We start from the raw sequence: 16,648 nt of genomic DNA on the forward strand, positions 1-16,648 counted from the left end.
GGGTCTTCTATAAGTGAGTGCTTTGGCTTCCCGAGACTTGAGCCGAAGTAAACGTTCCTCCATTGCAGCGACATGGGCTAATGGGAGTCACTATTGGGATTTCCAAGTTCTCATTGGGGATCAGTCACGGTTAATCTGGAAGCCATATCATGGTCGCTTTGACATGAAGTCGACAGTTCACCCCGTACCTAGTTGGGATAAAGAGGCGGACAACGTATCGGACACTCACTACGTTGCGCGTTTCAACCACCTCGATCGTGTTTACGTGACCGAGGTAACAGAAAGTGCAAATGGTATGTCACGACTAGCTTGGCCAAAATTATTTGATAACCTGACGATCCCATTTTCCCAGGCGTTTCAGATGTACATTGGGGCACGGGGGTAGTGGTGAGCTCAAAGGTGTGTAGAGCATCGAAGCTAAGGTGTCACAACACTGATTTCGTGACGCAGAGCTATGAGGTGCTCTGTTACAAGGACTTGTAGTTGGCTGCACACATCAATATTTCTTCTTTCACATAGCTCCGAGGGAACCTGCGCAGTTGCTTTACTTCATCTCCTAGTCACTAATATCAATTTATCACGATGGACGGAAGGAGGTCTCTTGTTCAATAATACATTGCAACAGGATGCCTGATTTACGTGTGATATAGATACAGGATAAATTTATAGCAAGGTACTTACATCGGTCGAATACGAATGTGTTGTTCACGCAACTTCAACAAAAATCCAGAGGACATTCTCCCAGAGATACAAAAGGTTTTGAGCGACTCGGCGAGCTTGTAAAACGTGATCACATGACCAATCGCGACGCGTCGAAAAGGGACAAATGAATTGTGGTTTCAACTTCTTTCAAAAGCGATCTCGCGTCGTCGATGGCACTTCTCTTCTCCCAACACTCCTCAAATCCCCTCGAAGTCGGCTCATCCGATGTACGCAACTCCCGCTACCTCAAACACTACGCCAAAGCAGCCGCCCTCAACGTTGAATTCGCCGCCTCATCCGACGACCCGCTGTATGGTTTTTCAGCCCCAGAGGTGAGGCAGTATCAGCAACATCTGACGCATATGTTGCCTGGGTACCCTGTGCAGGGGATGAGCGCAAGTACCAGCAGACACCAAGTGTTCGTGGACCTTGACGAGGATATGAGTGATGATTTGCTTCTGCACCCTGTTCAAGACGAACAAAGGGACAAGCGGTCACTGAAGATCAACACGACAAACGTGGGGCAGGGGAGAAGGGTGGATGAGCCGTGCGACGACGAGGATCTGGTGATGGACGAAGAGCTACGGGAGTTGGAGGAGTACGATGCCGTGGACGGATGTTCGACGCCACTTTCAGACGCCATGACGGACGAGGAACACACCCTCGCCCGAAAACCGCCCGAAGACCAGGTCGAAATCGTCAAAGAGATTGAAGAGTTCCTCTTATCCATTCCCCACATCGAAGGGGACTACAAAATAATCGACCGTCTCGGCACAGGCACCTTTTCGTCCGTCTACAAAGCTATCGACCTGCGATACGAAGAGTGGGATAATACGCCTTGGCATGGACATCACTCCCCTTCCTCCTCTGCGCACTATCAGTCCGTGCCCCGCCCGGAGGGGTCAAAGGTGTTTGTGGCTATTAAACGGATCTATGTGACCAGCAGCCCGGAACGTATAAGAAACGAGCTGATGATTATGGAGGAGTGTCGGGGGTGTCGACACGTCTCTCAACTCATCACAGCGTTTAGGCATAACGATCAAGTGGCAATAATTATGCCGTATCATCGGAATGATGATTTCAGAGTCGGTTTTCCTTCGTTCTTGCCCATTTCGCGAGAGTTGACAAAGATTGGGTATAGGAATACTTTACGAGGCTTTCAATGGAAGGTATCAAATCGTACTTCCGTTGCATGTTTCGGGCGTTGCGAGATATTCATATCAGAGGGATCATCCACCGAGACGTCAAGCCCGCCAACTTTCTCTTCGATCCCCGTACTGGCATAGGGACATTGTGTGATTTTGGTCTAGCTTCCGTGGGTACCTCTCATCCTCAATACGTCTACTCTAAATTAATCTCACTTTGTAACAGCGCATGGAGGCGGGCCCGATGCCAGGCGCATGCCTCCACGGTCCACCGTCAGCTAGGAACCCGCATGGGGAGAATAAAGTTCGGTATCAGTATAACCACGAGAGCGTGGTCAAGCTACAGAGGGAGGCAAGGGCCAAGTCGAAGTTGCCTTCCGAGAAAGTGGGCTATCCAGATAAGGATACAAGGTACGCATTTGTTCACCTATCTTGTATGTTACCCTGCTCTTTGATGCTTATAATTCACTTTGCCTGCGTAGACCGGTATCGAAAGCTAACCGAGCTGGAACGAGGGGGTTTCGTGCTCCTGAGGTGCTGTTAAAGTGTGGGGAACAAACTGGTGGTATGCTCGTCCCTTCATTTGTTTGAGGTCATATCACAAGCTAACTGTTTGGACAACAAAAGCCTTAGATGTATGGGCAGCAGGTATCATACTCCTGTTCTTCCTCACAAAAAAGTTTCCCTTGTTCCAATCCAGCGACGATGTGGAAGCTCTCATGGAGATCGCTGCTATCATTGGGAGGAAGAAGATGGAAGGTGTGGCTACGCTGCACAGTAAGTTTCTCTCCTTTCCCCATCTTTCGTCTTGCTAGACCATAACTAACGGCTTCACTTAGGTCGAACATTCGCTACAAACGTACCAAGTGTGGACAAAGAAGTCCCCTGGTCCGAGTTTGTCACCAAGCAGAATCCGGATATACACATTCTCAAAGAACCCGATACCCGCTTTTACCCACACAATTCCTTCTCTCAGACCACCCACCTTCAACCGACTACCGCGCCATCCCCACCTCCACCTACTTCCTCCTCCCCTGCTCGTGCTAGCGCAAGTGTCAGTGGTGATTACTATGAGCTCGAGTTCCCCACTTCACCGTTGACGCCTACTACACCCATCGGAGTTGACGTGGAACTGGAACAGGCCATTGAACAAGATAAGACCCCAGAAGCGGCGTATAAGCAGGATTTAGAAGACGCCTTTGAACTACTCAACAAGCTCCTCGACCCACTTGCCACAAATCGGATAACGCCGCGTGGGGCGCTCGCTCATCCGTTTCTAAAGACCCATAGGCATGGTGGGCCGGCGGAGTGGGGCGAGGAGCCAGATGATGATGAGTTTTTTCCGCATCCTTTTGGGGAGGGGGTTTGCGGGGAGTGGCATTTTAGGGATGAGGTTACGGAGGAGCCGTTTGTGAGGGTTGAGGAGGAGTGTGAGTGCGAGGAGTGTGATGATGAGTGGGAGGATGATGAGGAAGGCGAGGAGGAGGAGGAGGAGGAGGGAGAGAAGGATGAAGAGGGTAGGAAGGAAACGAGGAGGAAAGCGAGAGGAAGGAGGAGAAGGAGAGTAGAGGAGGTTCTGACGCTGGTGGCTGGTGAGGGGATAGCGATTGGGCGGCAGCCGTGTGAGCTCCATAGGGGGGATTTCTTCTGAGTGTATGACTACTGGGGTTGTTTTTGGCGGCGGTTTGGATAGAGTGTATGATGTATTGTAATTCTTGGAGAAGTATTAATGACTCGGATATGTGAGTTCGACTTGGCTTCATGGTTGTGTCGACCGACGTTACTGACGACTATGAAAGGTATCAGGGCGACCGCGACGCGTCTGATAATTTATGTCGCGTTCAAGCACGTGTTCGCGTCAGCATAGCCACGTGCAAATTTAGGAACTTCAAACGCGACGTCCATCTCTCGGTGACGTCGTCGTCTGGCGACCTTCCAAATATGAAGCGAGACCTCCCAGTGTTCAGTCGAGGAGTCAGTGTCGGGATCTTCCCTTGAACACCGCCTGGGTCTTCTGGCTTTGCATTCATTCATTGACCACCTTTCACTTGAACAGATCAAGAAATACCATGCTCAGGCAACTCTTAATCCACTTTGGTGAACCTAATCGTTATCTTCGGGTTGCAGGTTTGACCCTGACATCTCCTACTTATTCCACAGGCGTGATATCACCACCCAAGATTTATTTCTATGGACTCTGCCACGTGGAAATGACTGTTAAGCTTGTCCTACCCATCTTCAACTCGCTAGATCATTGACGGTGCTACAGACCTTGGCTCGAACAGTCGAACGTGGTCGATATTACCAACACTCAGAACCTGTTCGAGGCTTCAAATTTGGTTTGTGTGCATATCACTGAATTTGTGACCTAGTACTGACTTTTCGCTCAAGCTGAGATACGGCTGGAGATCGACGGTGAACTTCTTGATGCATACATTCCTTCAGACACTGTTGGATGCACGTCTTTTCCCTTACTTCTCTCATTGTCCTTAACTCCTGCACCTTAGCCTTTCTCTTTACAAAGGAAAACCTGCCTGATACTCCTGGTGGAATCGTCTTCGTGATTGATACATCGAATGCTGAGTATATGCGCCAGTCAAGGATAGAACTCATTAGTCTTGTCCGCGATACGAAGAAGTTGTCACAACCTATCTTGATCCTTGTTTCCACGGCCAATGTTTTATCCAAGGCGGATGAGAAAGACGTGATTGCAGAATGCGATTTGGAAGAAATCATTGCAGAGGTGTGTTCGGCAATCTGGTGAATTGACAGATATGTGATAGTCATCCACTAGGATAATGGCCGTATTGCTTTGTTCACATATTCACTTCCGTCCAACCGCTTTATTGAAGGTCAGCAGGACTTACAAGCTTAACCATTAAATCCAAATTCACGCTCATTTCAGGTTTTCGTTGGCTTGTAAAGAAATTGAGGACGTAAAATCAAGTTTCCTACTTCAGTAATTCCAATGTTTCATCATCTTGCTCCTGCTATCAATTCCTGGTGTGGACATGGACTGGTGGGAGTGGCTTGTCCGAGACAACAGCTGGGTTTGAGGAAATTCTGTCACATCATGTACATCACGCTCCCGCAGGATTTTACTTCAAAATTTAAACGCGATGTTGAACCATCATTGGCATTTTAGGGATGAGGTTACGGAGGAGCCGTTTGTGAGGGTTTGGTGAGGGTTGAGGAGAAGTGTGGGTGCGAGGAGTGTGATGATGAGTGTGAGGACGGCGAGGAGCCGGGAAGGCAACGCGAGGAAGAGGATGATGAAGAGGGTAGAGGGAAACGAGGGGGAGAGCGAGAGGGAGAGGGAGAAGGAGAGTAGAAGAGGTTCTGACGCTGGTGGCTGGTGAGGGGATAGCGATTGGACGGCAGCTGTGTAAGTTCCATAGGGGGGATTTCTTCTGAGCATTGTATGATTACTGGGGTTTTTTTTGGCGACGGCTTGGATAGAGTGTATGATGTATTGTAATTCTTGGGGAAGTATCAATGACTCGGATATATGAATTCGTCTTAGCTTCATGGTTGTATCGACCGACGTTACCGAAGATACCGCGGTCCGCCGCGACGCGTCTGATAATGTCGCGTTCAAGCACGTGTTCGCGTCAGCATAGCCATGTGCAAATTTAGGAACTTCAGAAAAATGAGTCAAACGCGACGTTGAACCACCATCTCTTGACGATCTCTATCACCCAGTTTCTTGCACAGCGCTACGACGATCTTACTCCGCCTCGTCGCCGTCGGAGACGATGTTTGTGCATGTTCTGTGTCGTGTTCTGGGCGCATTCCAAATCCAGCGTAGCTCAGGGATTCATATCCCTTTGACAGGCATATATAAAAGCCCTTACCATGATTACCTCCTCTTTCGTCAAAAGTCCAGTCTTCGTTGCCCTACAGTCTTTCTTTTTGTCGCCCGCGATGGGTGGAGCAGAAGACCTTCCGCACGTTCTGCCGGCACTGATTGGAACAGAAGGTTTCTCACTGAAAGCGGACGAAGTGAAAAAGTCTGCCGTGGCATTGGGTGGAGCAGAAGACCTTCCACACGTTCTGCCAGCACTGGTTGGAACAGAAGGGTTCTCGCTGGGAGCAGAAGCAGAAAATGTTTCGCCAGCGATACCTCTAGCAGGCGGGGAATCCCCGACAGCCTTAAAGCCACCATACCAAGGTCTGCTGAAGACCATCCCGCTGGCAGTGGATGGAGCGGAAAACTCTCTGCCAGCCATGTCTCTAGCAGAAGATGTTTCGCCAGCGATACCTTCAGTAGGCGGAGAGCCCCAGGCGGTCTTGGCGCCATCATACAAAGGTCTGCTGAAGACGACGAAAAATGGGAGGACTTCCACTTTCTCGCTGGCGGCGGATGGAGCGGAAAATGCTTTGCCAGCCATGGCTCAAGCAGAAGATGGCTCGCCAGCGATACCTCCAGCAGGCGGGGAGCCCCAGGCGGTCTTGGCGCCATCATACAAAGGTCTACTGAAGACGACGAAAAGTAGGAGGACTTCTACTTTCTCGCTGGCAGTGGATGGAGCGAAAAACTCTTTGCCATCCATAGCTCAAGCAGAAGAGGTTCCGCCAGCGATTGCTCCAGCAGGCCGGGAATCCCAGGCGGTACCATACAAAGGTCTGCTGAAGACGACGAAAAGTGGGAGGACTTTCACGAAGGTCCGTTGATTCGCCATGTATTTCCGTGAGCTCCACTAACTTTCCGACTTCATAGGATACGTTTGATGTTTTTGCAGCTCTTATACTTTCCCTCAAACTGGGACCTCACAAGGGTTCTGGATTTTTTACCCATACCTATCCACACTCTTTTACCACGTATGTGTAACATTTAAACTTGTAATGACCGCTAACCCTCTTCAAGAGATGAAGCAGTGGCCAGTTTGGCGTCGTTGAAAATCTCGCGAGTTGTTAAGCGAGAACCAGCTTCTATCGATCCTACAAAAACTCAGACTACGAAGGAATGCGTCACATATTCCATGACGCCTGTCGTGGCAAAAGCTATGTGCCAATGTTTCATGGACGTCTGTCTCATCAAAAGCGCGGTCAACACAACGTCTTTTCTTTTCAAAGACGAATGGATCTACCAGCTAACGCCCAAAGGCCTCCACATTCTCCACCGTTTCATCAGCAGAAATAATGTCAACGCCGACCATCTACGGGCACTATTTAGGTCCCTACCCATGTGCACTAGCCTGCTGCACCTGGAGCGGCAGGACGAGGATGACCAGATGGTGCTCTCCGAAGATGTCATTACGGACGTATTCCGGTTATTCGCAGGTGATAAACCCAGACATACCAACCCCGTGGCGGACAAGGACCTCGACCCCGCTCAGAGGCACAATAAAAGAACGAAGGGTGTCCCCTTCTTCTGGGTGAAGAGCAAGGGTGTCGTTTATGATTTATGTTTCACGGCTATGGATGCCCTGGCGTGGCTTTGCGAGTTTACGTCTGTTGCCGGCCGGGAAGAGGCAGCGTCGTTAGCAGCGTATTTTGTTGGCTTTGGTTGGATAACGCTCGTTGGCGATTCTCGCAAATCAAATCAATCTGCGATAGTTTTTACTGTTGAAAATCGTCTGCTTCCGAAGGTCGAAAGTCCTGCTGAGACTGATGTGCGTGTCAGCCCTTTCTTGCAGTTGTCGTTCATTGAGCTGACGTCGTGATTATAGCGAAAAGCCAGCCAGTTCCGGTGTGGCCCAAAAGTGTTGTATAGGGTCACGGATGAAGGACATCGTGTTGCTGGTTGGAGTTCCCCTGCGCCTTCCGTGTTGCGAGATGTGTCGAACGGCGAGTTTGTGGTTGATCCCTCTTCGATTGGCGTTTCTAGAGACAGCTGTGGGACAATTGGGGATGGTCCGGATTCGTGGGTCAAGGTTGAAGCACGAGGTGAGTGAATTCATTGGGCTCCTCGTTTGAGTATAGCTAACGTGCCACTTTTAGCATCTTTAATGCTAGGGCCATAATGACCTTGAGAAAACTCATTTTATTTTTCGTGAACTTCTTCAGTCAGACCATAGGCGTTCTTACGTGGTGCTGTGCTCTCTGTTACGAGGAACGTGAATACTGGCAGGAAGACCGTCATTTTATGTCTATATTTTTGACATGTGGGTAAAAACCCTGCAAGTTGCATTGTGTGAGAAAGAACAGGCTCACATCTTACAATCGTCGAGGGTTTGAAAGACAAAATTAAGAACAAGCAGGTTATATTTCGAGAGAGGTATCCTGTACAGGCTTATCGCCTCTTGATGCCGTGGTAAATGTAGAACTCGAGTTGGACGTATTCGAAACTCACAATTTACAATTCATCGCTTCCTCGCTTGACCCGTTGCTTTGGCACCTGAACATCTACACCCAAAACTCCCTGTTTGGCCCTCAAAACAGCCAGGATATCTTCGCCGACCTGATCCCAGTCCGTCTTCGGCACAGCAAATAATTGCACGTCCTTTAGCTCGCCCACTTGCCCATGGTACGCCAAGGAGGGGTGCACGGCCGACAGCGACGAGGGTTGGATATGAGATGATGTTGAGAGCGTGACGGCGAGGTAGGTATTGTGGTCGTAGTCCAGACTCTGAGGCATTGATGATGATTGTGGACTGATGGCAAAGCTCAAGTTGTTCGTTTCTGCACAACACTGGTATAAATTTACACCATCGGCGAGGCGGTACATCTTTCCATACCTGGAGTCGGATGGAAATAGGTCCAACTCGAACACTGACGCCTCAAGTAGGCGGGCATGTTGGTGTGCTCACCACCGAAAACGGTTCGCTCCTCATCAAAGCGGCCTTACCTCGCGAGCTTGAGGTCTACCAGAAATTGCTATACGACCCAGTCTTGGAGGCTTTGCGGCCCTTTACAGCTACATTTCTGGGAACTTTGAAACTAGAGGGGGAAGTCGACGAGAGCAACCCCATCACGCCGGACGGCGGGATCGCTATCAAACCCACAGACGACCATAAAGATGAGTGTTTTTCGTGAAATCGACTTTTGTATCGCTGATAGTGTTGGACAATACAGTCCATCGTTTTAGAGAACGTTACATATCCCTTCCTTAAACCAAATATTCTGGACGTAAAGCTTGGTACAATACTGTATGATGAAACAGCGTCACCAGAAAAGGTTGAGCGGATGAAGAAGACCGCCAGAGATACGACTTCATTTGAGACGGGCGTCAGGTTGACCGGATTCCAGGTTTGTCCTCATTTCTTCATCTTGACGACACTTACTTATCATACAGAAATTGTAGGTGTACGATAATGCCACTTCCCTTCCAAAGGTCATTCCGAAATCTTACGGCAAAAGCATCAAATCAAGCGATCTTCCTGATGGTATCTCACAATTCTTCCCTGTCGGACAAGCACCGAACTCTTCTTCCGGGCTCCCTAAACAAACTTTGCTACCGATCCTGCGTGCCATCCGGGAAGATGTCGCGGACATTCGGGAAGTCTTTACCACTCTTGAAATCCGCCTGGTTGGGGGCAGCTTGCTCATCATTTACGAAGCTGACTGGGCTAGAGCAGAGGAGGGTTTGCAGCGGCTCTGGCCGGACGAAGGCGACGAGGGAGGTGAGGAAGATGATGAGGAAGATGAAGATGAAGACGATGACGATGACGACGATCGGCCAGGCCCTCCGTTCGTCGTCAAAATCATCGATTTTGCTCATACACGCCTGGCACCGGGGGAAGGCCCTGATGAAGGTGTTTTGCTTGGTCTTGATACCGTTCTTAGACTGTTGGATGCGAGGATTGCACAAATTGAAGGTTGAAGTTTTAAATCACTTGTACCATGTCGTTCCACACCTAACCATACCACTAAACATGAACTTTTGCAAGGCTTTCAACAGGCGGAAATATCTGATAAGATAAGATTGCAATCACTTTCAATCAATTTCGAGAGCATCTAAAAAACATGTTGAATGCGAACAACCTCCATCTTACAGCCATTCCGGCACTCTTCGCTGGATTCACAGCTCAGGACATCATACGCTAAAGCTTTCCCTGCAACAGTACGGACCATCCATTCAATCATGTCTCTTGAGAGGCCTTCAGCAGAACGCACCTCGGAACTTGTCGAATCGTTAGCCGAAATCAGGGCAAGAGTTCAAGCTGCCTCATCGAGTTCACCAGGCCACACACCAACACTCGTAGCAGTCTCCAAGATTAAACCCGCAAGCGACATTCTTGCATGTTACGAAGCGGGTCAGCTCGATTTCGGAGAGAATTACGTGCAAGAGCTGGAAGAGAAAGCCCGTGTAGTGAGTGTCGCTGAATGTCCGGAGCAGGAAAGGTGTTGATTTGCACTCGCCGTTCTTATCTACTTTAGCTACCTGCGGACATCCGGTGGCATTTTATTGGTACACTACAATCGAATAAAGCGAAAACACTCGCTTGTACGTTCCCCGTCCATGCCTGTTTTTTCCATCCTGAGTTCCATCTGCCCCTCTTAGCAATACCCAACCTACACGCAGTCCAAACCCTAAACTCAACGAAAGCCGCCAGCGCACTGAACAAGGCCCTCCCCTCTGACCGGCCCTACCCCCTGCGCGTTTTTATTCAAGTAAACACCTCAGGGGAAACCTCCAAATCTGGGCTTGACACCCTCTCGTCGGCATCAGACCTCGATTCATCCGAGCTCGCTCAGTTGGCTAGATACGTGCTCACCGAATGCCCGAAGCTCCGGCTGGAAGGGCTGATGACGATAGGCGCGCTGGAACTTTCGTTGAGTGCTTCTGAAGTGGAGAAGAATGCCGATTTTGAGAGGTTGAAGGAGACGAGAGACGTGTTGGATGGGTATTTGGGAGGGTTGAGTGGGGATGGGGAGAAGAGTTGGGGGAGGCAAGGGTGGGGTGGGTTGACGTTGAGTATGGGGATGTCTAGTGATTTTGAGGCGGCTTTGAAGGCTGGGAGTGATATTGTACGAGTGGGGACTGGGATATTTGGACAGAGAGTGAAGAAATCGACATAAAGTGAGGTTTAATGCGAAGTGTTGACCTTTGCGATCACTGGCAATTGCAATGAGAACTCAACCACTTCAACTGAGCGCTAAAACGCTGAACCGTGACTGTAGTATCTGGTGATTGCGGTTCGAGATATGGGTTATACGTTATTGGGTGAAAACCCAGCATCCTGAACCAAGGAGAGGGGGTGATAAGGGTGTATATAAGTACGTTAACATCATACTTAGTATCTCATTTCTGAATATGATTTTACACCCAAACTAGACGCATTTATGCCTAGTAGTGGCTTGGGATAAAACCGATGCACGTTATACTATCTTCAATTGCTCGAGTGAAGAGCTAAGTTAACTGCTCTCCCCCACCCGATTTCGCTTGAGTTAAATATTTGAGATCACCCGGTTGAATACTCTGATAGTCAGCTGGAAAGGCATGAAAACAAATCCATGAGGGTATTCTATATTATACGGCAAGTACTGAAGAGCATAAAAACCAAAGGGAGGTGCCAATCGAAGCAAAAAGCAGGTAAGCATTCCCAAATATTCCCTAATGAATTCATGCCACTGGCAGTGGGGATGTTACGAATTCCAATCACCTCCACAAAAAGTAACGATTCTTCATCACTGTTGCGCGATGTATCTGAAAGTATATCCAATCAGAAAATTTGCACAAAGAACAGGATTGAACCAACAACCTCAAGCTCCCTTTCTAAATCTTTCACATCCCAAAGGCACTTATAAATTTGAAATGACTGACCCCGCCAGACCGCCTGGATCTCCCGAAGAACCCCAGACGTCGAAAGCGTCTTCTCATGAAGCTCAAAAACGCTGTATCGAATTCTTGATGAAAAATCATTATGGTCGACAAGATTTTGTGATCCATATGTATCAATGCTCACCTTCCGAGTCTTCTCTCAATTTGCGCAGTGAAAGTCACATCCGCTTGAGCCATGATGCCACTATCAATGGCGGCCTTGAGTTTTTCCTCCAGGCATAATAGTTGCATTTGTAATTCTTCCATGAGGTCTCGAGGGCGGATAGCGTGCACGATATGAGAGGTGACAATGACGCCGGTGAGTAGCAGGGCCCCTGTCCGGACTAGGTCTGAGGGGATGATTGACAGAATAATCACCCAAGTGTTCGATAGTATGGCCTCCTGGCTAATGGCGAACATGAAGAACTGTAAAAAACTTACGCATACCAGGAATCACAAGTAGCCTTATTTATACTATGACAGTCCTTCTACAAAATGGCAACCGTACCGGGGGCGTGCAGGGTCCACGGTTCATTGAAACTTGCCATATCCACACTCACTCCAAAACTCGACGTTGGCGGACTGTAGCGGGGGCGTGTAGGGTCTACGGTTCATTAAAACTTGCCGGAAAGTCCTCCAGGAGTGAGCTGGTGAACATCCCGATATACGCACTCACTCCAAAACTCGACGTTGACAGACTGTTGGTGAAGATCGTTGAAAGATTGCTGGGCGGAGATAGACGGAGGTGTTAGCTTCGGGGCGTAAGCTTGGGCTTGGTGCTAATTAATAATTAATAAAGTTTTGGCTTTATTTTGGCTTGCAAGTAATAAACTACAAGTACAAACAAGTTCTCGCAATCTCACATGCAAAGCACTGTGAATGATGTTTACTCCAGTCAAATGAAAGATGAAAGCCAAAAACTAAGCACCTCCACACGACTACACTTCAGACTACTGTTGGACTACTGTATATTCCTCTGACGATTTTTCAGTGACCTTTGTCAGCGAGGGTTATCAGATACTTAGACTTTGAACAAACAAACAACTTTTGTTGAGAAATTAAAACTTTTGCTGAGGACAGTCGCCAAAAACTTCATTGATTGGCACTAGGCTTATTCATGCCCAAGCTTACGCTCCGAAGCCAGAGCCTCCGCCTACAGTGCCTTGCATAATGCTTTGCAGCGTGAATTTTTTGAAATTGTATTTGGCTGTGTTTAAACTGGTCCTGAGATGTCACATTCAGGCTTATTCCGGACAGAGATCATTTCGTTGGGCCTTAGTTGTGACATATCAGGTTCACTACAAATATAATCAAATACCATTTGAAATGCTGCAAAGCATTATGCAAGACACTGTATCTCGGCAGGATCTTCACCAGCAATCTGTCAACGTCGAGTTTTGGAGTGAGTGCGTATATCGGGATGTTCACCAGCTCACTCCTGGAGGACTTTCCGGCAAGTTTTAATGAACCGTAGACCCTACACGCCCCCGCTACAGTCCGCCAACGTCGAGTTTTGGAGTGAGTGCGGATATCGGGATGATGATGTTCACCAGTTCACTCCTGGAAAACTTTTCGGCAAATTTTAATGAACCGTAGACCCTACACGCCCCCGCTACAGTCCGCCAACAACGAGTTTTGGAGTGAGTGCGGATATCGGGATGTTCACCAGCCTTCACCAGCTCACTCCTGGAGGACTTTCCGGCAAGTTTCAATGAACCGTAGACCCTACACGCCCCCGGTACAGTCTGTTAACGTCGAGTTTTGGAGTGAGTGTGGATATGGCAAGTTTCAATGAACAATGGACCCTGCACGCCCCCCACTATCGCCTATCCATCAGATCGCCAGCGCTTTGCTCGACTTGCAGCCCGGTCGCTCTCCACGTTTTCTTGACGCGTGACGGCATTCTTAGATGTGAACAATCATATCAGCACTCTTCGCTGCTTTCATGGCAGCTGAAGGCATCATACGCTAAAGCTTGCCCTGCAACAATACGGAACCTTCATTCAATCATGTCTCTCGAGAGGGCTTCAGCGGAAGATCTGGACGAATCGTTATCCGAAATCCAACCGAAATCACTGGCAGAGCAAGAGTCCTCTTCGAGTTCACCACTGAACAAGGCCCTCCCTTCTGACCGGCCTCACCCCCTGCGCGTGTTTATTCAAGTAAACACCTCAGGGGAGACCTCCAAATCTGGGCTTGACCCTCTCTCGTCGGCATCAGACCTCGATTCATCCGAGCTTGCCCAGTTGGCTAGATACGTACTCACAGAATGCCCGAAGCTCTGGTTGGAAGGGCTAATGACGATAGGCGCGCTGGAACTTTCGTTGAGTTCTTCTGAAGTGGAGAAGAATGCTGATTTTGAGAAGTTGAAGGAGACGAGAGATGTGTTGGATGAGTATTTGGGAGGGTTGAGTGGAGATGGGGAGAAGAGGTGGGGGAGGGAAGGGTTGGGTGGGTTGGCGTTGAGTATGGGGATGTCCAGTGACTTTGAGGCGGCTTTGAAGGCTGGGAGCGATATTGTACGAGTGGGGACTGGGATATTTGGACAGAGAGTGAAGAAGTCGACATGAAGTTGGGTTATGTGAAGTATCTTGACCTTGGTGATGAGAGATCGTCCACCTCGATTGAACGCGAACAATTGGCTTTTTACCCGACTTGGCGTGGACACATGTTGAACTTGAGACTATTGTCCAAAATGACTTCAAAAGTTATGTCGTCACAAGCAACGTCGAGCTCCAACTTGGAGGGACCATCTGAGATAAATCCACGGTGAAGCTTCAGGCCTTCCTCCTTCACCTGCATCTGAACTAGCCCACCTGGAGAGGGTTCCACAGCCGAAGAACGCGTTCCATAGTTGAAAGATGTTGATCAGCGGTCACAAAGCGTCGTGTCTAGTGCTGCAAAAGGAACTTACCGTAATGATTCGTTTCTATAATTGAGGACAAGATCCCTCTATGAAGGGGATGTTGGTAGTCCACGACGTGGCAAGTCTTGTTTCTTCTGCTTTCACGCCTATAGGCGAGGTGACTTTGCTGTATATGGAATTTTCACCCGGCAGTTTAAATGGTCTGGCTTGTAATGTTCTTGGCTTTGCTTTTATCGCAACAAAAACGACTGATTCAAAAAAAAACACTAGCGACGTTGCCTCTTGTTCTCGGCAGATGCTAGTGCACACATGAGAGAGAACAGATATATTGGTCGGCGATTAATCTAGAATGGTAACTTGGGTGCCTTGGTAGTACGGGGAGGCTTGAGTGGGTTCGGCCTCCTCCTCTTATAATACTACACACACGGTTAGTGAACACTTGTAACGAAAGAAACAAAAATGGGAAAACGCACATTCTTATAATTATACACCCTCTTCGCCATATCCCGCATAAGGATGTTCTGCCTCCTCTCCCTGTGCGCCTTGACCCTCTCCCACTTGTGTCCCTTGAACATCCGCTTCTTACCAGCGTACAACCGCGTACCAAGCGCTGCACCAGGTTTCTCGAGCCTCTTTTTCTCCCTGAATGCTTCACACCCTTCCCTACCTGGACCAACGAGCCACTCATATGGTGCTTGCATTGCCAGTTTGTCATCCGCCGCGTCGTCCAGTTGTTTCATCGTCATCTTCACCACCGGTTCCTCAGACACACTTCCTGACGTCTCTGCGCCGTTGGGCGTATGTTCGGGCGTCTCGTCGAGGACCTTGACCGGCTGCGGGATGTATTTAGGAGTCTTGGGGCCTGGAGGAAGGAGATGAAGAAACCCGGAAAGCTTGGCTTTTTTAACCAGTTCAGCCTGGCGTCTCAGAGAATACGTTGGTGCGGTCCATTTGCCGGATTTCGTGCGCCACGGGATGAAGGGGTTTGGGAAGTCGAGGGCGGAAATTGGATTGGTGGGTTCGAGAGGAGGACCGAAGATTTTGGGGTGATGATGGAGATTTCTAAACTTGAATTGTCCGAGGCGAAAGCGCTTTACAGCTTCCCTGGCTGCTGCCGTCGACATTGAGCTCGACGTGAACGGTGGCAGTGAATGGTTTTTGTGGTATTTGATGTGGGCTTCAACAACAAACAAATACTCACCACTACCAGGTAACGCACACCGCTCCTTCTCTCCAATAATTGCTGACGAGTCAATTTAAGGCGAAAGCGCTTGTGACGAAGCGCTTGCGACAGAAGAACTAGTGAAAGCGATCTGCATTCGTGGTCAAAATCGTGTAAATGTACTTGTAGTATTGGCAAGCGTGTCAAGTTTCAACTTGGCTTCTCAGTGTTTCGGTGAATGTGTTGTGGACCAGTGAGTCATTTTCCACACGATGTCCATTGATATGATAGCAATTTGCATCTTGGGCGCCTTTACATTACTTACACAAGGCAGACGCTGCATCCATTAATCTCGACAGCAACCATTCTACATGGCTTTTGCTGATGCTAGATTCCTTCCTTCGGGTACTTACGCCATCATCAATGTCGAGTACAACCGTGCCGTCTCTTTCAACAAGGGTTTCTCCGCATCCGAAGTAGACTATGGGGTAAGTGTTCGTTTGATACGACGCGGCTTATCCTGACCAATTCTCCAACTACAGTGTACCATCTCACTGCTTGCGAATAAGAAATGGTCGATTCAAGGCCCACCAGACGTGTTCGCGGACATTGGACCAGATGCGGAGGAAGAAGAAGACGTTGCCTCGATAAAGAACCCGCCTAAGCCTCATCAGTGGGTCATCAAGCGTCATTCCGCAGAAGCCCAATTCTACACGTATTGAACTTTCGTATTCTCGTCTTTCACAATTTGATCTTCTTCTTCCAGAATCTACTCTCCAACTCAGCCCGATTTGCTTTGGAGCCTTCCCAATGGCGATGAGGGGGCGTCTGTAAGTACACGTGTATGCCTGAGGATAAAAAGTAATCACTGCAACTTCGCAGCTGCAATTGTCTGCTGACCACGACAGCAGGGCAAGCTTTTGGAAGTTCAAAAAGTTAGAAAACGTGGACGGTGACCCCCAAGCTGTATGCCTATTTGCTTTGATTACTATGACATGAAATCTGACGAATCGTCTTCAACTACAAGCCTGATCCCATAAAAGAGTTTGTGGCCGGTCCTGTAAAGC

The 16,648-nt window shown here is 48.8% G+C and overlaps 8 protein-coding genes across 8 annotated transcripts; 6 read left to right on the forward strand and 2 right to left on the reverse strand.

Moving 5' to 3' along the window:
* Window positions 1-1,031: 1,031 nt before the first annotated feature.
* LACBIDRAFT_152151 (uncharacterized protein) lies at window positions 1,032-2,718 on the forward strand (the record flags this gene model as incomplete). The annotated part of the gene is made up of 9 exons (XM_001876403.1): window positions 1,032-1,120; window positions 1,238-1,310; window positions 1,392-1,787; window positions 1,844-2,017; window positions 2,074-2,156; window positions 2,205-2,258; window positions 2,330-2,412; window positions 2,475-2,624; window positions 2,687-2,718. Coding segments are annotated over 9 exons (1,134 nt in total), but the record flags the coding sequence as incomplete, so codon positions are not given.
* A 2,984-nt stretch (window positions 2,719-5,702) lies between these two features.
* On the forward strand, window positions 5,703-7,813 carry LACBIDRAFT_311279 (uncharacterized protein; the record flags this gene model as incomplete). The annotated part of the gene is made up of 5 exons (XM_001876404.1): window positions 5,703-6,512; window positions 6,568-6,668; window positions 6,715-7,462; window positions 7,520-7,736; window positions 7,791-7,813. 5 exons carry the CDS (start codon window positions 5,703-5,705, stop codon window positions 7,811-7,813), a joined length of 1,899 nt encoding a protein of 632 aa, XP_001876439.1.
* A 724-nt stretch (window positions 7,814-8,537) lies between these two features.
* Window positions 8,538-9,612, forward strand: LACBIDRAFT_246465 (uncharacterized protein; the record flags this gene model as incomplete). The annotated part of the gene is given in 5 exon segments (XM_001876405.1): window positions 8,538-8,812; window position 8,850; window positions 8,865-9,038; window positions 9,094-9,412; window positions 9,473-9,612. 5 exon segments carry the CDS (start codon window positions 8,538-8,540, stop codon window positions 9,610-9,612), a joined length of 909 nt encoding a protein of 302 aa, XP_001876440.1.
* Window positions 9,613-9,873: 261 nt separating this feature from the next.
* Window positions 9,874-10,811, forward strand: LACBIDRAFT_231034 (uncharacterized protein; the record flags this gene model as incomplete). Its single annotated transcript, XM_001876406.1, has 3 exons — window positions 9,874-10,101; window positions 10,170-10,236; window positions 10,294-10,811. 3 exons carry the CDS (start codon window positions 9,874-9,876, stop codon window positions 10,809-10,811), a joined length of 813 nt encoding a protein of 270 aa, XP_001876441.1.
* A 609-nt stretch (window positions 10,812-11,420) lies between these two features.
* LACBIDRAFT_323260 (uncharacterized protein) lies at window positions 11,421-12,722 on the reverse strand (the record flags this gene model as incomplete). Its single annotated transcript, XM_001876876.1, has 7 exons — window positions 11,421-11,439; window positions 11,699-11,959; window positions 11,995-12,027; window positions 12,114-12,135; window positions 12,230-12,332; window positions 12,417-12,426; window positions 12,685-12,722. 7 exons carry the CDS (start codon window positions 12,720-12,722, stop codon window positions 11,421-11,423), a joined length of 486 nt encoding a protein of 161 aa, XP_001876911.1.
* Window positions 12,723-13,562: 840 nt separating this feature from the next.
* Window positions 13,563-14,123, forward strand: LACBIDRAFT_311282 (uncharacterized protein; the record flags this gene model as incomplete). Its single annotated transcript, XM_001876407.1, has 1 exon — window positions 13,563-14,123. One exon carries the CDS (start codon window positions 13,563-13,565, stop codon window positions 14,121-14,123), a length of 561 nt encoding a protein of 186 aa, XP_001876442.1.
* A 608-nt stretch (window positions 14,124-14,731) lies between these two features.
* Window positions 14,732-15,543, reverse strand: LACBIDRAFT_292695 (uncharacterized protein; the record flags this gene model as incomplete). The annotated part of the gene is made up of 2 exons (XM_001876877.1): window positions 14,732-14,835; window positions 14,893-15,543. 2 exons carry the CDS (start codon window positions 15,541-15,543, stop codon window positions 14,764-14,766), a joined length of 723 nt encoding a protein of 240 aa, XP_001876912.1. The 3' UTR covers window positions 14,732-14,763.
* A 409-nt stretch (window positions 15,544-15,952) lies between these two features.
* On the forward strand, window positions 15,953-16,580 carry LACBIDRAFT_311284 (uncharacterized protein; the record flags this gene model as incomplete). The annotated part of the gene is made up of 4 exons (XM_001876408.1): window positions 15,953-16,069; window positions 16,124-16,296; window positions 16,348-16,411; window positions 16,464-16,580. The coding sequence occupies 4 exons, from the start codon at window positions 15,953-15,955 to the stop codon at window positions 16,578-16,580; spliced, it is 471 nt and encodes a 156-aa protein (XP_001876443.1).
* Window positions 16,581-16,648: the final 68 nt, after the last annotated feature.

The sequence above is a fragment of the Laccaria bicolor genome, genomic scaffold (assembly GCF_000143565.1).
Source record: "Laccaria bicolor S238N-H82 LACBIscaffold_4 genomic scaffold, whole genome shotgun sequence".
NCBI classification, from domain to species: domain Eukaryota; kingdom Fungi; phylum Basidiomycota; class Agaricomycetes; order Agaricales; family Hydnangiaceae; genus Laccaria; species Laccaria bicolor.